This window comes from Argopecten irradians, chromosome 12 (genome assembly GCF_041381155.1).
Source record: "Argopecten irradians isolate NY chromosome 12, Ai_NY, whole genome shotgun sequence".
NCBI lineage: Eukaryota > Metazoa > Mollusca > Bivalvia > Pectinida > Pectinidae > Argopecten > Argopecten irradians.
Genome location: NC_091145.1, coordinates 37,157,685 through 37,183,500, shown reverse-complemented (window position 1 = coordinate 37,183,500; position 25,816 = coordinate 37,157,685). Strand labels below are relative to the sequence as shown.

General features: G+C 33.0%; 3 protein-coding genes across 5 annotated transcripts in view; 2 read left to right on the top strand and 1 right to left on the bottom strand.

Annotated features, from left to right (window-relative positions):
* The window catches only part of LOC138304875 (uncharacterized), a 41,060-nt gene extending 37,735 nt beyond the window's left edge, over positions 1-3,325 (top strand). For all 3 annotated transcript variants that reach the window (XM_069245228.1, XM_069245230.1, XM_069245227.1), the window contains one exon: positions 502-3,325. In XM_069245228.1, the coding sequence (XP_069101329.1) occupies positions 502-705 (204 nt within the window). In that variant the 3' untranslated portion in view covers positions 706-3,325. The remainder of the gene's footprint in view (positions 1-501) is intronic.
* A 1,169-nt stretch (positions 3,326-4,494) lies between these two features.
* Positions 4,495-19,962, bottom strand: LOC138304876 (uncharacterized). Its single transcript, XM_069245231.1, has 6 exons — positions 19,829-19,962; positions 11,226-11,536; positions 10,669-10,944; positions 10,113-10,209; positions 9,595-9,697; positions 4,495-8,925 (listed from the first exon to the last, which is right to left on the bottom strand). The coding sequence occupies exons 3-6, from the start codon at positions 10,898-10,900 to the stop codon at positions 8,656-8,658; spliced, it is 702 nt and encodes a 233-aa protein (XP_069101332.1). The 5' UTR covers positions 10,901-10,944; positions 11,226-11,536; positions 19,829-19,962; the 3' UTR covers positions 4,495-8,655.
* LOC138304874 (uncharacterized) lies at positions 19,249-25,120 on the top strand. The gene is made up of 5 exons (XM_069245226.1): positions 19,249-19,602; positions 19,981-20,224; positions 20,884-20,980; positions 22,299-22,422; positions 22,714-25,120. The coding sequence occupies exons 2-5, from the start codon at positions 19,981-19,983 to the stop codon at positions 23,281-23,283; spliced, it is 1,035 nt and encodes a 344-aa protein (XP_069101327.1). The 5' UTR covers positions 19,249-19,602; the 3' UTR covers positions 23,284-25,120.
* The last annotated feature ends 696 nt before the right edge of the window (positions 25,121-25,816 follow it).

The window sequence follows — 25,816 nt, the reverse complement described above, 5'->3', positions numbered from 1 at the left end:
GACTACGTGCATGGAAATAATTCTGACAGCTTTTTCAAGCAATTTCATCCTCTAAAATTTACTTTCAAGATTCTGCATGCACCTATCTGATAGGCCACTTCTAAATGTCACCCGAACGTGACCCCTAATGGGATGTTGTCAGATCATCTTATCAAACTTTGTGATAATAGGAATTTATTCCTAATTGGGAGATAACAGAACCATTAATGCAAAGGAAAATAATAATAAAAAGGTGGTACTGATGTGTAAAGAGAAAACTGCCAAAAGAGAATACTTAATCTAATGTAACAGGGAGATAGCAGTGTTTCCCCTCGCGCGACGATCCGATCACTAGAAAACTGCCAAAAGAGAATACTTAATCTAATGTAACAGGGAGAGAGCAGTGTTACCCCTGGCGCGGCGATCCATTAAAACCTGTTTCACTATTATGAGTGTTTGTATTCAGTCTGTTGGCGTTACTTATAATATATTTTTATCGATTCATGTGATTATATATTGCAGACTACACACGTGAACGAGGTGAACTCTACACCAGACAGTGGGATGGATACCTCCCGCTCTGGCGAGTCCCCCTCCATGAATGGCCAGGTCACAACCATACAGGACCTAATGCTCCGGGACAAACGCAACCAACCCGCTAAGGAAGTCAGACAGTGGATGCCTCATTCTCATACCGTCCGGAATATCAACACCAGCACAAAATAAAAAATAAAAAAAAAATATATTAAGGCAATGAAGACTACTAAAATAGTTTAATTAACCCATGAAATAGTGAGCGACCGAATCTTGGCGTCAAGAGGATATTGAGAGGCACAGTTGAATGTGTATTTACCGAAGAACAAATACTAGTAATACTATGACAGAACCATTGTAGTAATGTCAAATTAAGGCTGCATCTTCTAATAGGAATGTGGTACTCGTCGTAGTAGAAGACGCCGTTTGTTAGGGAATTTCGCAAAGGAAAGACGAAGCATGGATATTACTACTATTATAACATGTGCAGTTTCGGAAAGCAAATAATAAGCTGTACGTATTCCAACTTGCAGATATCGCCTATATCAATGTAAATTCGACCTAAATAGCACGAAATGTGCACGCTGTATTTATCTTACAATAATAGTCTCATTGATAACAGATAGAGACTTCTGATACTAAAGTAAGCGAAAGTCTGAACATAACATCACAATCCTCTTTTGTTATATTTTATTTGTTAATTGTTGCCAAAATATCAAATAATTTAATAATGGTTCATGTCGGCCAAAGGTGGTGTTGTTAATTATTATTTATTAGGTGTAGTTTCCGTCCAGCTTTGTATCATGGTTTTTTTAGTTAGGATTTATAAGATTCATTTAAATCCTATATACACAGCAAAAACTGATTTAAGAAATCGTTACATATTCTATGAAATTTTTATTTTTAGACACATATTTTAGGTGAAATAATTCATATTAGGCATTGTAAAAATAGATTCACCAGTTTGTTTATATGTATAATATATGAATAATGAATTTAAATATTTTTTAGATTTGTTTGGAGATGTAATTATCTCAGTACTCTCTAGTTCTATTCTGTATGAATGCTATATTTATGATTTATATTAGCCATTATGACTAGGGTACTTTATTCCGTCCCTTGTAGAACATTCAGTGTTGGAGACACTGACTCCTTACCTAGGTGTAATTGTCTTCCTTGAGTCGCGTAGCATTACGAAAGTGGTCGATGCGACGAAAAGGAGTATGATTATAACATAATAAGAATTGCTTTTTAGTGCAGAAACTAGATTCGTTAAGAAACTCATTGCTCAATCTATAGAATTAGTTGACATTGTCACCTTTCCATTTTACGTTACATTCCGAAAACACTAGATTGGCGGAAAACTATTCTGTATTTGCATATTACTTAGTTATCTACCCTTGTGAGCGTAACGTCATACTTTTCGAGAAAACGACGTAAATTGACGTAAATTGCGTAAAAAAATAACGACGTCACAAAAGATACCTGCCGTAAGGGAGCTAACTCTGTAATGTGCAAAGACGGAATTGCTAATAATAAAGACTTAATAATTATAGACATAATTTTACCATAATAGTATCGGAAACTCTATTGTTATCATGTATTGTTTCTTTTTACAGGATTGTTGATAAAAATGTAAAAATAAACATTGATTCACTGTATTTTTGAAATAAACATGAGAATAAATTGTCATTGCATTCTTTTTTACACCTGAAAAAATCCCAAAGACTTTATAACCTATAACCCCTATTAGTAAACATTAGCTCATTTTTACAAATATTGTGTTGCAATAGGATTAACACTAAAGTGACATTAAATCATACGTATCATTTGCCATGTTATTACTTGGTTAATAAGACACTTCAACATAATACACGTTTATATATGTTTAATAAGAAATAAAATATCTCAACATACATTGGTCAATAAACTGTATTTGAAAAATTGTAATCAAATGTGTATTAGTTATTATTTAATAAAATGAGTAAAGGGACACAACCTTTATTACTTGATGACAAAAAAAATCAAGATAATTATCTCCCTTTTAATATGTTTTATACGAAAAATCGATAGAACATAAGCATACATTTATATACCATTACTACATTCAGAACTTTATAAACAACAAATATATAGAGTTGAAAGCAACTATAAATTAAAGAGGACATTTTTCGTTACGTGTTTTGACGACGCGATTATTTAAATGTTAAATCTAAAACGTGCTATATCGTTAACGTTATACATAATCAGTATTATGTACTTCAAACTTTTCTATTCATTATTCTGTCGAATACGATAAGATTATCATTATTTTGCAAATGCTTTGTGGGCGTTTCTCTTATATGAAACAGAACTAATAACCATTTCGTGGTTTATTTAAGGAACACATTGAGGTTTTTGTTATATCTCCATAACATAAAATTCCTTAATTAAACGACATAGTATGCAACGTTTTCCATTTTCATTTAAAGTGAACAGTCGGGCAAGGATGGCTAAAGTCGGTAAAAATGGTGTGAATGTATCCAGTATAATTTCTTATGAAATAGAAAAAATAAAATCTCTCGTCAGAATCTATCTGCGTACGAAGAAATTAATTTAAAGTATAGGAATCCTAAAACGTCCTCCCGGCTGACTATGTCCGTGGTTACATTTCCACGCAGCCTCGCTTTCAATGCTTTCAACTTTTCTTTCTTTTAATGGTCAGAACTGGGAAACGTAAGCAGAACTTGACCGTCGTATTAATATATGAGAACTTTTGGAAGGCCAATGAACGCATTTAGACTGGTATTCTTTGCCCGACTATTCACTTTAAATGTATCAGTGACCATTTCTTCATATTGACACATAAACAACCGCTTCGTGGTATATTTCATTTCCGATACACAAGGAATTCCGACCACTTGCTATCTCTACACCCCTGGATTATCTCATAGTAAAACTAGAGGTAACAGAACAGAGCAGGTAATTTAGTTCTTTATTGTACATCAAAAAAGCTCTATAACGGTACACGGTGATTGACTGTGCGGCTTTGAAGTTGTGCGTCGCTCTCTCTGTAGTCTTCAAAGGAAAGTTTTGCTGTCCTGTAATTGGTTAAGATTTTTTTCCTCAAAAAAAAAAAAAAATGGTTTGATAAGGGTGTTCGAAATGTTTGTGATTTATTAGACCAAAAGAATAATTGTTCTTTCTTTTAATGATTTCAAACAAATATTCGGTATAGAATCAGAAATGTTTTTGCTTTATCGAAGTATATGCTGTTGTATCAAGAAAATATGTAAGAATCTAAATTTAAACCTTAGTATGTTAAATAAACTAGATAGACCATTCATACCAAGCCATATTCATATTTTATTTAAAAGTATTAAGGGATGTAAAGACATGTATTTTTGTTTAATTGAAAAAAATAAAGGTTTGATAACATCAGAGCAGAAATGGAAGCAACAAGCTGTCTTTAGAAACATACACTGGAAAAACAAATATAAAATACATTTTCTAATTACCAAAGATACATCAATACAATGGTTCCAGTATAGACTGCAACACCGTATACTCCCTTTGAATAATTACTTAAAAATTATAATTTTTTCTGAAAATAATATATGTAATATCTGTAATACAGAAGTTGAAACCATAGAACATGTTTTTTGGTTTTGTCAAAGATCTTTTGAAATATGGCAAGATATGAAAAGAAAAATATATGAAAAAAACTAATAATGTGGTGGAATTTAAATTAGAAACAATACTGTTTGGTGAGACTGAATTTTTTTCAATACCTCTCAATTTTATTATTCTTTATATGAAGTTTTATATTTTTTCTGTATCAAGAAATAAAAACCAACATAAATATGCAAGGTTTGAGTGATTTTTTGTTAACAAAATATGATGTTGAAAAAAAGATGTCAATTAAAAATGGATGTATTGAGAAATTTGATCAAATATGGATCAATTGGAAATATATTTTTGAATAGTTCTTGATATATATCAATACCATGTTTGTATGATGTTTTATGTTGTAGTACTTAAATATGTATGATTTGAATCTTTTTTGTTTTGTTTGTGTATTGTCTATAATTCTTTATATATGTGTGTGTGTGTGTGTGTCTTTTTGTGCTAGATTTTGTTTGTATATACAAATATTTTATTCACACCACTACAAACATTAAACCAAAACAATTAAATTCAAATTTTAATGTGAACATAATACTCAGTACACAAGTAATTTTTTAAAAAGTTTTTCCTTTTTCCCCTTTAACTATAATGGCTCTAAAAAATTATATTTTTTGTTTAAATTGATGCATGCTGTGCGAGAGCCCTCCTGTGCGAGGACATTATTGTTCGGGGAGTTGACCCCAGGGCACCCCAACCCTGGCAGCTCTCAACAAACTACCGATGTGTATATGCATTTTTTGCAATGCCACAAATGCATATACACATCATACACAGCTGTGGGAATAAAATATTTGTACTGTGAAAAAAAAAGAAGATTTTTTCCTCTGGCCTGCCTTCAGTTCTACTATGAGATAGTCCTGGGGTATAGAGATCGTAAGTGATCGGAATCCGTGGAGTATCGAGGATGGGGTTTATTGAAGAGTACATTCTGATTTTTGTTTTATATTTTTATTTTCCCTGACATATAATTCTATTCAAGTTAATCTGTAAATGACATGGTATGTTTCAAACTGTAAATTTTATTTCACCATAAATCTAAATAAGTATACATCTATATCAAAAAAGCAATGGATGAAAACTTTTACGACGAAAAGATTAACCATATCCTTAATTGCTTATAACTAACCAATTACTAACTCAAGTTGTGTCCTCCCGTTGACTGTTAGATGTCGTTGTCACCTCCATTCCCTTAACACTTAAGTGATCATACCTAGATTTATAAGAATATTGATATTACGAAAAATGAGCTAGTTGATATATATTTTTAAGGAAAATACTGTACAACATTTAAATTTGCAGGGTTAATATTTTTCGTTTTTATACGTGGTATATTCGTGGAGGCTACCTCTCGAGGTTCACCGATTCCTAGATAGTGTTTTTTTTATAATCATTGTTCTTTGGTACCTCAATGAATGGGTAAGTTAATACATTTCTAAATATTTCACTAGAGTTACGCTTTCGCGGATTTCAGCGAAAAAGCGAATATAGCGAAAATAACCCATCCACAAAATTTAACTTCTATATACAGTATGATATAATAGAAAATTTAGTTTGTTGAAGGAAACTATTAGGAAATAGAAGCATATTTCCTTGAAAGTTTTAACTTCAGTTACAACTTTTTTTAAAATAATATAAGATATTAGTTTAATAATTTTAAAAATAAAGACTTTTTGTAGATATACATTATACCCTTGCCAGAATAGATGACCGATAAATGTCAGTATTGTCAGATTACATCCATTATTTACGACTGACCTGTTACACACAAGCTTTATCCTTTGTTTTTGTTTTAAACAAAGACCTTTTTGTACTCGTATGTAACTCCGATCAGTTACATGTATATCAAATGACACGAATAGATAGGCACGTGATAATTTAATTTGACAAACATACAACTATGGGATATAAGCCGAAGTTTTCTAAATAGTTATTCAACTAATATTAAGAATAACATTTCAACAATATTATCAGTGTGTAAATCTAAAGTAGCCGGATGAGTGGGACAAAGGACCTCCCATCTACTTTATTTTAAGACAAGAGCTAAGGATCGTATGGCTATTGAACCCTCTGACCAAAACGACCTAAATGTGTAATGCTAATTATGGAAAAAGGTATAAAATCATAATCATTCATCATTTGAAAACAATGAAAATTAACGGCCTGGCGGAGCCAAACTGTTTTGACGGTGTCATTTGACATATTTTGATATCTCTATTGGTTTTCAATTGTTTAGTCATTAACTACACAAAGAAATTTCCTTGTGTGATAACAAAAGGAAAACAAATCATGTGTATACTTTAATCTATATTATTCCTTTTTATTAATAAACAGTAATCATACAAAATTTAATACGAATATTATGTATGTCAACAACAACAAATACCTTTATCATATTGTTGTCTAACATTTGTCAAAAGTTTTAGAAACATAAATACGTCTCATAGACAAAATTGTGAACATTGAGAATAAATAAAGTGATTATCGATATATGCGGAACAAGATAACATATTGAGCGTAGTTCAAATTTTCTTTGATGAGATATTTCAATTGATTATTGTTTACAAGATCTTGTTTCATTACAAGCTCAGAAAAGTCGTTTCCCGTGTAGTTAAACAAAAAATATTTGATGAGATGGTAATGATATTGTAACAAGCAATATTTAATGAGCTGGTAAACTTATTGTAACAACCAATGTTTAATGAGATGGTAAACTTATTGTAACAACCAATGTTTAATGAGATGGTAAACTTATTGTAACAACCAATGTTTAATGAGATGGTAAACTTATTGTAACAACCAATATTTAATGAGATGGTAAACTCATTGTAACAATCAATGTTTAAAGAGATGGTAATTATATTGTAACAAGCAATATTTAATGCGCTGGTAAACTTATTGTAACAACCAATGTTTTACGAGATGGTAAACTTATTGTAACAACCAATGTTTAATGAGCTGGTAAACTTATTGTAACAACCAATGTTTAATGAGCTGGTAAACTTATTGTAACAACCAATGTTTAATGAGATGGTAAACTTATTGTAACAACCAATGTTTAATGAGATGGTTAACTTATTGTAACAACCAATGTTTAATGAGATGGTAAACTTATTGTAACAACCAATATTTAATGAGCTGGTAAACTTATTGTAACAACCAATGTTTAATGAGCTGGTAAACTTATTGTAACAACCAATATTTAATGAGATGGTAAACTTATTGTAACAACCAATATTTAATGAGATGGTAAACTTATTGTAACAACCAATATTTAATGAGATGGTAAACTTATCGTAACAAACAATATTTAATGAGATGGTAAACTTATTATAACAACCAATATTAAATGAGATGGTAATGGTATTGTAACAGCCAATAGCTAATGAGATAGTAAACTTATTGTAACAGCCAATATTTGATGAGATAGTGATGATATTGTAACAATCAATATTTATTGAAATGGTAATGATATTGTAACAATCAAAATTTAATGAGATGGTTATGATGTTCAAACGAATATTTAATGAGATGGTAAACTTATTGGAGCAAAACAATGTTTAATGAGATGGTAAACTTATTGTAACAACCAATGTTTAATGAGCTGGTAAACTTATTGTAACAACCAATGTTTAATGAGATGGTAAACTTATTGTAACAACCAATATTTAATGAGATGGTAAACTTATTGTAACAACCAATATTTAATGAGATGGTAAACTTATCGTAACAAACAATATTTAATGAATAAACAATATCGATTTGAATAGTAAAAAAAAAATCATACACGTTTTGTTGGTATATAGATTAAAGCAGTCCAAATGATTACTATCTGTGTCTTCTATTAAGACTTTAACACTACATACGAAGGTAACGCAATTACCAAGGCAACTGTATCTTTAAGTAATGTGCTCTCATCGTGTATAAACATATTTTTTCTCTGTCTAATCGAGTAATACTTGAAACAACACCTTCATACAGCACGTTGATAAAAGCAATTAGAATGACAAATTAAAAATAATTTAAAAAAAACACTGAGTAAAATTTCTTTTTAACGATTTTACTCTTACCTGCATGAGTGGCCGGTATATCACTAGTCAAGATCTAAATCGAACAGTTCTGTAAAACCTACCAGGGTGTGTTACTGCTTATCACAATAGCAAACATTACATCAAAGGAATGTGTATTCTTCAGAGGGGGTCATACTCAGACCAAAAGGTACCATTTAGAAAGAAATAAAATGAAATTTTCTGAATTTGTAGTGGCCTTTGTTACAAATAGAGACCAATGGCCTGCCCGACCTGCCCAGTGCGATCCCTGGTATATTTCTCACATATTAAAGTTGTGATTTTGAACACCAGATAATTTTATGGATATTGTTATTTTCCTCAATACACCGGTAAAGTCATTATCTTCACATTGATGTTATGTAGAGCAAACTCAGGTAGATTATATTTATTTATGTGTATAATTAATATTTTAGCCTAGCAAACCGCCACTAGGGTTATCATCTTCAGGTGTACCATTTTCAGAATTTTCTCCGTTGGCAGCTTGTAATTGGGCTATTTCATTTTGTCTCGCCTCTGCCTCGGCGGCCTTCCTCGCCTCTTCCTGGTATATTTCTATTTCTACCTGGTCTACCCTAAACTGTTTCTCTTCCATGGACAGGGAGATATCGTCGGGTTCGTTGTCTGTTTCCTTCCTAGCTTTTTCCATCATCATCTGCATCATTTTCTTTCTACTTGGTACCTGAAATGATAAAAAATCATCCACATACACCACGTTGTACCGTGCCATAGCATTATCAATATCACTGATATTGTCCCCAAAGAGACTATCTAAGTCAAACACCATCTATGTCGACATTAAGTCAAACACCATCTATGTCGACATAACGTCAAACACTATCTATGTCGACATTGAGTCAAACACCATCTATGTCGACATTAAGTCAAACACCATCTATGTCGACATTTTCCTACATGTAACTACGTATTAATAAAACTAGTTCTCAAACACAAAATATAAGGTCTTCGATAAACAAACTCTTACAGTTAAGATAGCCAATTTGGTATAGAATGTATAGCTTTGGAATTAAATGTGGCTTAGATATTTATACTGGACTTTTTATATTATAAACTAGTTTATGTTATTTGAAGATAACAAACAACCCTTATCACATTTCAATAAATACGAGTAGATTGACATGTATTTGATCTGATTGATTTAATAAATGAACTAATGTTTGAATTGATAAAAACTGTGTTATGTGAAAGTATACTCGTTGTTAAGTATTCTGATTTGAAAAAATAAGACAATTGAGATATATCTAATATGAATTTAAGGCAAAGCCTCATAAGAGCTCTTATAAGGAATAAAAATATAAGACTAGGATTTCAATGTTTTACAATGACATACCGGTTTGTATTCAAACTTGCAGCAGTAACACAAGTTCCGGGTGACCCAGGTCTGTGAATATCGATATGTACCCCCGAACGACACGGCTTTCCCTCTACAGCACCTACATAAAACAATCAGTAATGTATTCAGTGGAAAGCTCCTGGATATCAAATGGTCTCCAAAGTAGGTTTACAGCATGAACAAAACACCTAAATATGAAATACTCTTCTTCAATTTGGAAAAAAACCAAATGTAGAATGTTTTATTTTTTTCAATGTAAGTTTTCAATACTTATATATCATATAGATTTTAATACTAAAGACAGCATCATATAATATATACTATAAGATATAAGGATCTCCAATACAACATTACCTAAACACAAATCTTCAAGGTACAATCATAAAACATGAATATGAAATTCAATAAAAACTTGCCGAGTCGTTCTGGAAGTAATTGTAATTTATCAAAAGGAATCATAAAGCCTCGTTGTCTAAAAATAACGATGAAATAGACACACTAACATGTCTACTTACCAACACAGTCGTATACAGAGTAAGACGAAACAGGCCAAGAATGATAAAAATACCACCATGGTAAATATTGCCCACATCGTTATCAGCCAATTAGGAACTGGAAAACAATACAATAGTCTGACAATGTTCAGATGAATAAAAAGTCCAAAAAAATGAAAAACATCGGGATGGTCTACTGTTGATTCATTGTATTAAGAAAAATTCCAAGTTCCTTTTCTAAGTATGACTGTGGTTCTTGATACAGTTTGTGTTCTAATTTCATATAATTCTCTCAGTATTTGATCCGGTGACATCGTGGGTAAGCTAAGACTTGTTTATGTAGATGCATTATTGTTAAATACATATTATTTAATGTTGTACTCCAACGCATGCTTTGGACTTCCGGTTACGTCAAAGAAATGTTTATACCAGATTTTCAGAGATGTGCATGCGCAACAGAGAGCGCGCCATCTTCCTGTGCACTTGGTTACATCTTTATAGATTCCCCATACGATATACAGCTATTATTCGCTACTACATATATGTATCTAAATAAAATTAAGTTGAGAAAGATTACTTTCGGGTCTTTTGAAGCTGCTGGTGTAGTTAAACTCGCCCGTCAGTTCCTGGGTCCTCCAGTTGATCATACAGACCGGGAACTCCGTACTCCAGGCTCCGTACTCACACAGCACCACATCATATCCCTGGATCTTTGTCCCCCAGTTACACTTGTACTCCACAGCTGTGGTATTTATAGCCAGTATATCTGCCCCCTGGATTGTCGGTGGGTCTCCACATTCGGTGGCCATTTTCAGGTAATTCAATTTCAGTAAATCTAAGTTGTAGGTATCGGCTTCAAAAAATTAAGCATTGACAGATTTTTAGATAAATACGTTATGTATAATTATATTTATGAATAGTTTATAAATTAATTGTTACACTTGTACACAAAATGACCTCAAAATCAAAAAATAAGGTTGGACATTTGGAAAATCAAATATCAAAACATTATTTTCCACGAGTGTGGATATAACAAAAAATAATTGAACCTCGGGTCTCTTGCCAAATAAAGAAAATAATTAAGGAAAAACTCCAATACCTCTAGCTCACGTTTAACAAAAATATCGTGTGTACCTTATCGATTTCTCTCATCGACAGCCATAATTCGTTTGTATCTTCTGATCCATTTCTTCATTTTGCGTCAAAACACCACGTTGATTCCCGATTTCCATATACCACTCTGTATTATTGGTTATGCTTGGCCCGTCTGTGTGAACAATACTATAGAACCAATCATCTGAATGATTGTATTGTCCCATAGTCTTGTGCTCCTGGTCTACAATGAGAGGTATTGCTCTACTGTCTTCATGGCGTACTGTGGTTAGGCTATTTTTGATAAGGAGATTATGAGTCCCGCATGCTAGTTGATTACATTACGATAAACCCTTCAAAGATATGTAGAAATGGCATATAATTACTTTTATCATCTGATCAAATTCAAGTTTAATTGTATAATATGCATTACTTACAGAAATAATTCATTGGCTATAAATGTACGATTGATTGATTGTTAAGCATCATATTAACAGCCAAGGTACCGGAGATAAACCACCGACCAGTAATCAGTATTAGGCAACTGCTCAGCATGCGATTAGATCCTGCGAAACAGAGGTGGAGGACTTGTGGTAATAAGTCTGGACAGGATTTTCGAACGAACAAAATATATTAAAGGCACACTACCTTTCCGAAACGGCTTTTAATTTTTAAAATGGGAATGTAGATCGATAATTTTGTAGAGTCGCAAAATTTATTATCTTACTGTTAATACTAAACTTATCATCATCTTCTGAACAATTTAATTGAAATAAATGAAATGTAAATTTTCATAACGCGGGTCGTCTTATGTTTCCCGCCGTCGTTCTAAAACCGTCCGGTAGTTGACTATCACTGCGCCTACGCCAGTTATCATATATTACGCAGGAAATCTTGCATGTGTTTGGTGTTGTTACCCCATCTTACGCCATCGATATGTATTTTTTTATGTTGATAAGGTTTTTTACGCAATCTGATTAAAATACAGATTTTTATTATCACTACGTTTGATAAGTGGACCTGACAACATCCAATGAGGGGTCACGTTCTAATGACCTTTGAAAAATAGCAAATTGCTGCTGCCAGACTCTTGACTGGGGACGAAAAAAAATTAAAAAGCTGTCCGAATTATTTTCGTGTACGTAGTCATCTCGTCCAAAGAGCCCAAGAAAGCTTAATGTATATGTATACTGGGACGAAATGGCGTAATCAAGTGACGGAGCAAGGTGTCGAAATTGTATTGATTTGAAGTACACGTGGTAAAAAGATCATCCGGACATGACCCCTTATGGGTTATTGTCGGATCCTCTATTTAACGGAGTGGTTATAAGGATTTGAATTTTAATCAGATTGTTTTTTACGAAACCTTTAAATTTTGCTCCGGAAAGGTAGTGGGCCTTTAAGTTACACATACAAATGTTCTTAGTTTAGAAACAATTCAAGATATAATTGCGTTACAGGGTTGTAAAAATGACAAAAGTACGGGTGATTTCGATTAACGTGTCGTTTTATTATAGCAAAGCACTTCGCAACACTCGTTTATCACTTAAGATAACATTTTATTCAATAGAATATTTTTATGTATTCAATTTTCAGCATTTGGATTTTTAAATAATAATAAATAAATTTATTACATTTTTCAAAGTGAAATAAAAGGTTTTATGATGAAAATAATGTATATGGGGTACTTTTCGTTCGAGTGAATATATCATTTTTATATTTTCACCCTATATTGACCAATCAAAACATAGCATTTTCATTGAAGATATCGTTTTGGCCGGAATACCATTTTCTTAATCATCAAACCAAAATTTCGATGTTACATGGTTATATAGAATGTTATTTTTCTCGAAAGTGCTCTATGTGTGAAACTAAATTAATCAGCAGGAAAATGGCGGCAGATTGTTCAAAATGCATGTACTGAAATCAGTTTATACCTAGAATAGAGACGTAAAAATGTAATAAATAGAATATTCCATGTTTTTGACGAATAAAAGCTTTATGTTATCTAGTGATGTGGAAATTATGATATTTTTTACGAGTGTGAAGAAATATCGAAAGTCCCATCCCACTCGATGAAATATAACTCTTATTCATAATTTTACCTTTGAAGTGTTCACTGCGATGAAAATGTAAGTAATAAGGTACAAAATTAAAACCTATTGGTTTTGGAAATGGGGGTTGGTTCTTATCAGTTTTAGCGTAGTAAATGCACAACAAATCAAGACCATCATTTCTTATGTGAGTTTGAGAAACAGAAACCTTTTTAATATGTAAAATATTAGAAAATGTTATATACAGACATTTCTATATTAAGTGTTGAATCAGTCAAAGATTGTGTGAAAAATTAGGAATTTTGATCTTCAAAATATACGTGATAGGGCTGGCATATGCTGCTTTTCTGAGCAAATAGATTGGACTGACAGTGTGAATCAAATTTTAAAGAATACACAAATTTTGTCAATTATGCAAATACATATAGTCATAGTCCTGAGACAACCAGTTAGCTTAATATTATCATGTGTATGGCCATAAAAATGGAAATCCGGTAAAATCACGAATAGTGTCAAAGAGCTATCATTGATTCACACCAGCACACCAGCACAAGATACTTATTCCCTTTTCACCTTTGCTTTGAACACATATTTTAAAAAAAACTAAATTAGAAAATAGATGGTCATAGAAAACGTTTGACTTTTCAACAGAGAGAAACTTAAAGAAATGTTCAAAACAATTACATTTTATGCGCAGAAATGAATATCCATTTATGTTTACACGGCTGTTTGTGTAAACTGCCGATGGCTACTTGGACATTTTGGAGTCAGAATTGGGTTCAGGCTATCTAATTAACACAATGGTATATACATAAATACAATTAACACATTATATGTCATTGCATACTTTTATAGTAAAACTGCTTCATCGAACACTTCTTCATGATATTTACATATAAACATATGAAATTAAAAACAATGATTTTCATGTTGTATTTATTCATAATTGTAGCTGTTTATTGTAAAACATGGAACAGGTATATATATTTTAATGATTTTCTCACCACATAAAAACTACGGGGTTCAATGGCAGTCTGAATAAACAATAACAGGCTCAACTTTTAGACCAATTTACGTGACCATCACGAAGAATAACATGTATTTTGAAATAAACAATGGAAATCAGTGTATCAATATAAAACTAGCGCAGACAAGAAGTCGACAGACTCGCGTAAAATTAGATTTCTGTGCGGTTAGGTTCTTATTGCTATCAACGAGATTCGTGCTTAGACTTAATGACATCATTTCCTTAAATCAGTATTGACGAACTGATAACAAAAGTTGGTATTATTGTACAATGAGACGTACATTGTCTTCATAATTGGTGGCACATATTTTGTTAAAAGAGCAGTTGGTATTGTAGTCCAAGTACACATGCACTAAATCAATTGTCTTTTTAATTTGTGACACAATTTTCTCAAAAGAGTAGTTGGTATTGTAGTCTAAGTACACAGGCACTAAATTAATTGTCTTTTAATTGGTGACACAATTTTCTCAAAAGAGCAGTTGGTATTGTAGTCCAAGTACACAGGCACTAAATCAATTGTCTTTTAATTTGTGACACAATTTTCTCAAAAGAGCAGTTGGTATTGTAGTCTAAGTACACAGGCACTAAATCAATTGTCTTTAATTGGTGACACAATTTTCTCAAAAGAGCAGTTGGCATATACTAGTCCTAGTACCTGGTGAATATACAGAGTGGGACCATCGATGGGACCTTTATATTGGTTAATGGTTACAAGGTACGTTTCGTACTGACTGTAGATAGATCTAAAGGTATTTAAATATAATTAAATGTTGTATCAGCAGAATCTGTCACGTTTGTGCTTATTTCTGTAAGCCTAACGACGCGAGGACAAACAATAATGTTGCCAAGGAGTTGTTCATACTTGCTTTACATCTTGCCTTGTTAAATACCATTGATTTGCACAAGGAGTCAGGTTTTAAATACAGAGATTTACAGTAACAAGGTAAGTGATTTGTGACAGTAGTCGGCTTTATATTGGTTCTGTCATCTAAATTACCGTAGATATTACAACCATTAATGGGATCCGAATTGAAGTCTCAATTTATTACTACAAAAGAAATCCTTTCTGAAATACCAATCAAAACACATGTTTCACAATTAAAGAGAGGGTAATTTGAAATTTCGATAATACCCAAAAGATTATAAATGTAAAATTCAAAATCCGAAATACGAAAAAATAGTTTTAATAGAAAGACAACAAATGTATGTATTAAACACTAGAAAAAGGAAATGTTAAACTGAAGAAGTGGAAGAATTAAGTTTTATTGGATAATCCGCATCTGCTTGTCCTCGTTTTGTACAGTACATGAACTTTGTTTTCCTTTTGACGTTTTCTGAAAATAATAAAGTTGTAACTTAACAACAATTTTGTTGTAGACGATGCCACTGATGCATATCCGGACGTCTCCGAAGAAGGAGAAGAAAAAGACGTCAACACTTGTCAAACCGGAAAAGGTTTGCTGCATCTTACAAAATTGATTTAGGTCGTAGTCTGAAGTTTCTAAAAGGATATGGGTTGTTAACAAAAATTATTGATGCAAAAGGGTAAACAATTGCTTTGAAACAAAATGTTTTTTTTTTTATTAGCTCCCCTACAAATTCTTGGGAGATAAGGGTGAAAACACGCCAAAATGTGCTGATTTTCAGTTGTTGTTACATCTTTGATTTTAAATAAATGTCTGTAGTAGATGCAAATTTCAAATCTGGAACTCATATTGTGATAAAACAATTTTTACGACTTTTTGTCTAGTACTATTAATAGTACTATTAGAACGAATGTCGAGTTAGAAAACATAGGAAACAAGAATTTTAAAAATGTATCATTATACGTTATGCTTATCGCATGAATGTTTATAAACTATGCGTAGTGGACTCTCGTATATGTTTAAGCTCCAGGATCATGAAACAATCTTAGACTTAAGTCTAGACATAGCCAATAAAATATTACGTAACTTTTTGTAACGTCTTTTTTGATTGGCTTAGACTATGACAAAGACTGTTATAGACTTTAAACTATTTCGTGATCTTGGGGCCTGGTATTAGGTAAAGGGTAGAAATATCGAGTCAATTCGACACAATTACAACACTATAACATTGTATTATAATCAGTAGTGGCGAAATTAAGATCGATCTTCATGTACTTACGATGCCTGGTCATTTTGTTTGATGAGGGTAGCAGTGTACACATAGTATAGTGATGGAAACATGACTGGTTGTGTAATACATATCATAACATAACCCATGCTTACCAACCTGACGAAACTGTTTACAGATAAAAACGTATCATCAAGCTACAAGGTAGCAAAGTTTGAACTCAAGGATGTACTCCTCTGAGAAGTCAAAATTTTCTTGTATTAAACTTTTTTTCTCATATTGATTTTTGGAAAAGGGAGTTCATACGATAAAAGAAAATGGAATAAAAAAACATATGTCCGTGTGCTCGTTTTTGAGCTACTGCCACTCAAAGATACCTAGTTGCCAAAATATTGGATTTTATGGGAATTTTGCCGTTTTGACTGTATAAGATAAAGATTAAAGTCATAATTTCCTAATGAGGTGTTTGATATGTATGGATGTTTGTAGAATTCATTTTCTAGTAGTCTTCTTTTAAAATTTACCAGTTTTGGTTAATAAGGCAAATAGTTTTTCTCAGAATAACAACATATGCTACCCCTACCCCTTAATTTTGAGCTACAAAATGCACCATTTTCAGCCATTTTTGCCAAATTTAACCCCTTATAGAAAAAGTTCCAGTATTAAACTTTTGTTAATATTTTGTATATAAATAGGGAAAGGGTTGCTCTTTCTATATCAGGAAGAAAAATAAGGGGTCCTTGTGCTTACTTTTTTGCTCCATTTGAATTTTTGTTATTTTTCAGTATATTAAAGTAAAAAATAAAAGTTCCAAAATCACCATTAAATGTAAAACTAAAGTCACAAAACAGTATTTTAATTACAACGAACTTAGTAACGATTTGCAGCAAAAATTGGCTCAATACAGCTGAAACTGCTTGCGCAGTGGTGATTTAAGTAAAAACAATTTCAGCCAAAAATGGTAAAACTGTGGCTCTACCTGAAGCGAAAAAAGACGCAATTTCAAAATGGCCGCAAAATGAGCCATTTCTTAAAATCCCCGTATAAGAAAATCTACTAAAAATAAAAATGTATTTTTTGACAAAACTTGCAACTGGAAACTTGCTACAGATACTGATAAATTATATTTGAAAATATCATAACTTCTTTGATCTATGTTGAAACGAGACTTCAACGGGACTGAAACCTCAGAAAAATACATCCTTAAAATGTTCAATCCGATAATGACTGCAGGTATATCCTTTGTGAGAGTTTACATCGTCAACCAATAAAAAATACTTCACAAGTCAGTGTAGAAAGTGTAAAATATATCATATACGAATTTACATCGTCTACCAATAACATACTTCACAAGTCAGTGTAGAAAGTGTAAAAAGATCCCATTTACTTGTATTTCATACAGAACAAAGGCAACGATGTCGTCCAACAATCACATTTTCTTCGACCCACTGAAATCTCAAAGAAAAAGACGTTTAAAATTACCTCAAAAAAGAAGGACGGTACCTTGGAGGATTTTGTTCTACCTACAGCTGGTAAAAAGGTCACAACTGTCCGTTGAATTAACAAACGGGGTCATGGTGCACTTCTAATCGGCTATATGTGATCGATTCGTGGACCATTTCAAACATATTATTTTAGATCTGCTTCATTAAATCCCATAGATGTCTGTAACAAAAACTCCACATTCTTGAAGAGAATGATGTCATTTATTAAATTAATAAATGACGGAAATACAATGAATAATCTTTACTTATTATGAAGACTTGTTCGTTATATATATATCAAATAAAGTGAAAAGAATCCTTTATACAACGAAGGAGATCAATTAACGCTAAATACTATCTCATGCACATGGTGCTCTATGTACGCAAAACCATACCAAGGCGACAGACTAACCATGCGTTCCATTTGCGGATTTGTACCAGTTGCACTTAAGTGATACGGCTTCTCCAAATGGAACGCGTTTGGATCTTTCCATGATGGCGACACCCATATGAAAGATACGCTTCGAATATAAAAGCTATGTATTTTCGGTGGTAACAATGAAATGGATATAAAAATAAAACCTAAATAGTTTCAGTGCACATTGAAATAAACGATCCATGTAATTTTATCGGATATGAATACGCCTTGTTTTCAACCAAGAAAACATTCCGGTGACAAATGAAGAATCTCGGGTCCGCCATCTTGGATACAAGTGGTACGCTTCTGAAAACGAACCACTTGTTCCGGTTCGATTCGGCTGGTACAGCATGTTCCATTACAGATACATCGGGTTCGTACCAGTTGTATCTGCAAATGGAACGCACGGGTGGTCATTGGAACAGCATAGATAAGTAGAGCTCTTGTTTTCACAACATGACTGACCTTGATATTTGCAATATTATTTATGAAAACATCGCAGTTTCACCTAGAGTTAATGATTTGATTAATAAATGTTCCTTGAAGCATTATTGTATTGGTTTTGTTTTACACCGTTTAAATAAGATATAACGGAAAGAGTCGTCCTTAAACGGGAAGCATCCGTCTTTACTAAGACACTGATAATCCAAAATCAGCCGAAACGAGAAATCAAAAATGTAATACTCACAACTCGAGCAACATATATCTTAGCAAATATATTAACAATCGTGTGGTGCATATTAACTTTTAAATGTGATTTGTGTGTCTTTTAAACACACACACACACACACAAAACACACAATCTTGATGCAGCAAAACTATTGTTAGAAGAATATACAAAAAAGGAACCGCTACTAAAAACTACATGACAAAATTACTATGCAACTAGGCCTTATACAAGGATCGTCCTGCTTGAATGATCAAGTCTTATTTTGATTTGAGTTGCGGTAAACCTCACAAAGAGATCTATCTATAAGATATGTCCACACATTTAGTACCAGAAGAACCGTGTGTCACACATACGTCTATATAGTATAAGTTGTTCCTCATGTTATTGTTAGGAATTTAAGAGAACAAAATTATATATTTTTATAAAAAAAAACCTACAACCACGATAAATATGTATAATATTCACTTATAAATGTATGATTGTGTAAGTAAAGCTGGCTGATTCATGTATATTTTATGGCCTTCGTTAAGTAAACAGTGCTACAACAGTAAGGCAATGCTCCTAAGCTGTGCCAGAACAGTGCTATAGGATAAGGATATTGGCAAGTCAGACCGGAGTGTGTATACAGGGTATAAACCAAGTCTACACACTCTACCAGACCATATAGTCAAGGTAAGGAAACAATCATTTGTATTTATATTCTTTTTTTAAAAATTTGATTCATTAAATTTAATTGAATTGTTGATCTATTTTCCACTTTCAATCAATAATGATATATGAGAAAAAGTCATCATTTTCCTACCTAGTCCTGCGTTATACCTGTACTATGTTAAAACCTACAATAATGAGAAATGAAAATAAAAATACTAACATTGATACTTGAGATGAATATATGTACCTGTAACTAAGCTAGGTGTCTTCCTTGGTAGGATTTTACAGTTTGACCATCATGCTCGTAAGTACGAACCTTCTTTCAGATGCGACCAAAACACAACTGTGACCTTAATCTATATGATTCATATATGCTTGTTTCACTTTCACTTTACTCAGATGACGACCTGTTCCGATGCTCCCAGACTGGCCTATGGGTCCATCCTATCCTCCTCATCTACCTATGTGAATTACACCTGTAACAGCGGCTACTCCATGCAGGGGAACTCATTCATAGAGTGTGATAATGGGGTGTGGAACATGACCGACTACCCCATCTGTCTGGTCTCCCTAGGGGAGTACACCAGTGACTCCATGGACTACCATGCCGACTCTAATACAACGACAGAAGCAGCGCCAGAATGTGAGTTTATTAGCTATTGATTCTCCTGTGGTAGGGATTCAGTGTGACAACGCTAATAAAAGACCACTATCACAACACGGACATATGACAATCTCCCAAAACACGTGTGTATCTTACACTCGCAACATACCACTACTACACGCACGAGAGGGGCTCTTAAATGTCCCTGGATGTTAAAAGGACGCTAACTACATTAACCATCCATTGATATACCACTTTTCTCAAAATGACCCCTTTCAACCAGAATTTTTGATCTCATGATCCATTTAAATCAATTCTACATCTCAGAGTTATCTAAAAATTAAAGTTTATAGTAATAGAGGTACAAGAGGTCATGATATGTTTTGTTTATATTGTTTAACGGACTGCTAATACCTTATTTATGAACATGACAAGTTGAGAAAGTATTTACAAAGGAAAAAAACATCGCCTATAACCCTGCCACTGTTCTATGAGACTTTCGAATTCACAACAAAGAGGCTGGTAGTGGTAGGATATCGGATTCCACTAACAACTCGACTACTGCAGAGATCAAATAAACATATCATAATGAATCTGCTTCGCTTTATTGGATTCAGAGGATACTCAAAATAAAGTTAGATCAAGATTAATTTTTACTTTTGTGCTACTTAACGAGATGGAATATTTTGAGTTTTCAGGGTCGACCTGGTTTGTTTACGGAGTGATGGGATCTGGAGGGTGTTTAGTCCTTGCTTGTGTGATTGCATGTCTGTTGGCATGTGCTCATGTATGTGGGTAAGTGATCAGCAAACATTTGATGATAATTCTATTTAAGAGGCATATTGTATCTAAAAAATATAACATATTTCACAGAGTATATCGTTATGATAATGAATTGTTAACGATCCGTTACACGTGAAGGATCTGCTCTGGTGAAATGTCATATTTCTGATAATTAACTTGTTTTCTAATACAGATTTTTAGAAATAGGAATTCTTATCAAAGATAACAAAATTGACAAGTCCAATGTTTTCTTTATGAATTATATTACACAGTCAACCCATTATGTTTTCTCAGAACAGCTGTATACAGTGCAGACAGGTAAATCTGCTCACCTAAGACTTTCGTTGCCGATTCTGTAATTTTATTTTCGCCCAAATATAATGAATTGTACACCAATAGGAAGGTTGAAGTTTTATCTTTTGAAAGAAGAGAAAAGAAATGAAATATCCAATAAAACGCTTGGAGTTAAAGGCTTACAATGTGCCTAGCTACACGACTTTGCAGATGTTAATATGTCCGGAAAGTCTGCGCATGTGTAGAATAGGTTTTTTCTGGAGATATTTCACTTTGTAAAGAGGCCCAAACATGATTTAGTTAGGTTTATTGGTGTCTTGTGCTGATTCCAAAGTATTTTGTTTATATAAATACAATGCTGTTGAACTAGCTATAGGGATGGAAATCAAATATCTGTAGTGTAACAACACATTTAATGATTTGATCTAACTGATTATAACAATAAAGCATTTCAATACGAACTTTGCTATTTTCTTGACAGCAGGGAATGACGTCGTTTAGGCATGCACAGACTTACCGAACGCGAAAAATTACCGGACACATGTTACCCCTACCCACTAAAGTTTCAAGATGAAACTACCTTTAGTTTTTTGGCAGATTCAACGCTTCACAGAAAAAGTTTCTGATGACTTTTTCTAAAAAAATCAGTTTAAAAGAAAAAAGTGGCTGCTTCTAAAACTATCATAAAAACACAATAAATGTATTGTTTATGTTTTTGGTCATCGTATGTATTCGTAGATTTTTGAAGAATAATGTTGCGACTACTGGAAGTAACTATCAGAAATATGGAGTATAATAGCTATTCCTACCCACTATTATAATTATGTAAAAGTTGCATTGCTGGTATTGTGTTTGATATCTGTTGAAATGTGAGTTGTGTTATGTTTCAGCTTCTGTTCTGGTCCGGTGGTAGCTGGTATTGTGTTTGATATATGTTGAAATGTTAGTTATGTTATGTTTCAGCTGCTGTCCTGGTGCGGTGGTAGCTGGTATTGTGTTTGATATATGTTAAAATGTGAGTTGTGTTATGTTTCAGCTGCTGTCCTGGTCCGGTAGTAGCTATCGGTGGTCGATATCAGTACTCCGATAGACGGTGGTACTCGGTGTTTAACTGGTGTGACTTCATGGTCAAAGGCAAAGTCTGCAGAAAAATCAGAAAGGTATCTTAATGCTGTTAATACTTATAATGCTCATACATAATTTTGATGCAAGTGAAAAAAAAAATTATTTGACAATAATTATAAAAACCAGTGTTTGTATAACTCTTGGAAGTAAGTAGCGTCCACATACCATGAGAGGTCATGAAGATACAAAAGCAATGATAAGACCACTCTCCCATTAACTTATACAAATTACCGAAGTCCGTTTAAATAGTAACTGATATAATGCCCGCGATACTAAATTTTTCGGAAGCTTTCTTTTGATTGAAGATCTGCTACTTTTTTTACCAGATGAATAGAAGCAAAGCGGTAGAAGTCGTGAATATCGACGATGAATCAGAAACAGAAAAACCAGATGAACCGGAAACAGAAAAAACAGATGAACCGGAAACAGAAGAAACTGATGAAACAGAAAAAGACACCAAACCCCCAGACGATCAGGGCTCGGTCAAACAGACGAAGGATAACGATAATGACATATCTTCTTCAACATCCGGGTATGCGTCATCTTCACCCTCAGCTTCGCCACTTCCGGAAGAGGAACCTTTACTTCCGGACGGAGATAATGCCGAGAATGTAAAACTCTCTGACATTGAAGAAAATACTTCCGAGGTTGAATCACAAACGGTTGCTGAAAATGGTGCAAAGAAATTGTCTCAATCGTCTCCTAAAACAGAGAATAAAAATAATCCTGCAATCTCTTCAGGTAGTACTAAAGCTGAAACTGTGAAGCCTAAGAGTAAAACTCCACCCAAAGCCGGTAATGACGCAGTAGTTATTGACATTGAGAAAGATGATTCTAAGGCATATAAAAAACCTAAACCACAAAAGAAAAATACAAAAACAAAAAAGAAAAAGTGAGAGAGAAAAACATACGCATTTTTTGTTGTGATGATATTTTGTCTAAAATACTAATTTGAAAAAAGGAAGAATTATTAATTGCAATGAATGTGCTTGAGATGATCGATGAAAAATCACTGTGAAAATGATAATTTACTGTACTCTGGTAACTTTATCAGTCATTATGTACCCATGAATTTCAACAGCATATCGTTACCAAACGGTCCTAAGGGACAATACCGGACAAATCTATAAGAATATATCATCTTCTGTATTTGTAATCATGTTTTTTTATTAACATTAAAACATATAATTCTTTAAAATATTGTATGGTTCAACTTGAAAAATTACATAAATGTTACAATTACTATAAAATACAGGCTCTTACATTTTCAAACTGCAAACAAAAACCAAATTCAGATTGTCAAAATCATATCTTTTTCATTTCTATTATTATATTTTTATTATAATAAAACTATTTAAAACACCACTTAGAGTTTTTTTGTTATAACGGCAGTTGAAGCATTGTATTGTTATACGGCTGTCAATTTACAAGATCTATAAGTACAACAGACATACACTTTGGAATAATAAAAACAAAAATGTCTATGCAACCGTCAGCATCTATCGCACAGGCTAGATCCGACACATCCTCGATACTTCAGGAGTTACAATCACTTACGATCTCTACACCCCACGACTATGTTATAGTAAAATTTAAGGCAGTTCAGGTGAAAACATCTGAACCAATCATTGGCCTTCTTTCCTTTGAAGACTACAGAGAGAGAGTGATGCCAAACTTCAAAGTCACACAGTCAACCACAGTGTACCGTTATAATATAGCTCTAACTGTTCTGTTCTGTCGTCTCCAGTTTTACTATGAGATAGTCCAGGGGTGTAAAGATCGTATGTGATCGGAATACCTGAAGTATCGAGGTTGGATATGACATCCCCTATATCACATCCGGGTACGCTGGATAGAAAAGTACTCTTTGTGATCAGAATCATGTTTCTTCTTCTTCTTCTTCTTTAAAATTTAAATGTTAATGTCAATATTGAATAAAAGTTTATCCAGTAAAGTTATATTTATTTTTGTAATATTGCTTATCAATTGGTTCGGAAAACATCTTAAACGTGATACCATATAATTTTGAAATCAAGTCATTTTAAATGTATTGTTTTCATTATGATAGCTAAGTTCACATAGTTGAACAATACCCGCAAGGTTAAGGTAAGAACTGTATTCAGCACTAGCCAGTGTGATCGACAGATATACAGGTATCGCGTCATAGTCTGCACAGGTTCACCACCTATTAGATACATAGAATAGGTACACGTACGTGTATGCTTAATTATAGGTCAAGCGCTTCTTAAGAATTTGGATTGGGCTAGCGATTGCGCTGTGGTGGTAGGCTTAAACACGTAGTTCCTTTATTGGTGTATCTATTTGAGTTAAAGTTCAAATACATACAATATATTTTTAAGGCAAGATTTGTCACAAATCCAAACTTGTCTGTTAATTCAATATTCTTGCACATACCTAAATAAATTACCTTGACAAATCGATAAAATCAAAAATGTATGTACTTCATATGATTGCAATTAATATACATGTATAATGTATATGGTATGTCAGAGTGAATGTGTATATGATTGTATTATGTTATGTACTATAAAATGTCTTGAAAAATAAAAAAAATATAAAAAAAAATCAAATTGTTTATTTTTGCTTTATTGATTTGTTACTGACTAGCTTTATCTTTGTTAATAAAAATATGAAGCTATTTGTCATTCTTCATACTGTTTGAATGCCTTGAGTGTCCGTTAACAAGGCCTGATTTAGATTAGAGATCGTAACCTACCCCGGACTTGACCGAAAATAAATAAAACGAACAATCCTCAAGAACACGTTGTTTTATTACTACTATACGTATTTATACTGACTGTAAACACTTTTACATTTAAGTGCAATACATAAATTTATCATCAAGACTCTTTAATATACTTTACAGCGCTGTAAATTCGCAGTCAATATTTCGCGCCGGTTCCTTATACGGATCATTTTCGCAGAAGTTTAATTCTCATAATTTTTATGAACTATCGTTCATATGTCACTGTGTTTCTGAATAATTTGCTGGTGTTTAGAATTCGCTGATATCAGTGAAAACGGAACTTAAGCGAAAACACACCATCCACGAAATCTAACTGCTATGCAGTATATACGTTTTATACAATCCGCGTAGCATTCGAATTCTCATTTGAGTCAGGCGAAGTTACGCACACACAAATGTCAGACGAAGTTAGGCACACAAAAATGTCAGGCGAAGTTAGGCACACACAAATGTCAGGCGAAGTTACGCACACACAAATTTCTGGCAAAGCTACGCACACACAAATGGCAGGCAAAGTTACGCACACACAAATGTCATGCAAAGCTACGCACACACAAATTTCAGGCGAAGTAACGCACACACTATTGTCAGGCGAAGTTACGAACACACAAATGTCAGGCGAAGTAACGCACACACAAATGTCAGGCGAAGTAACGCACACA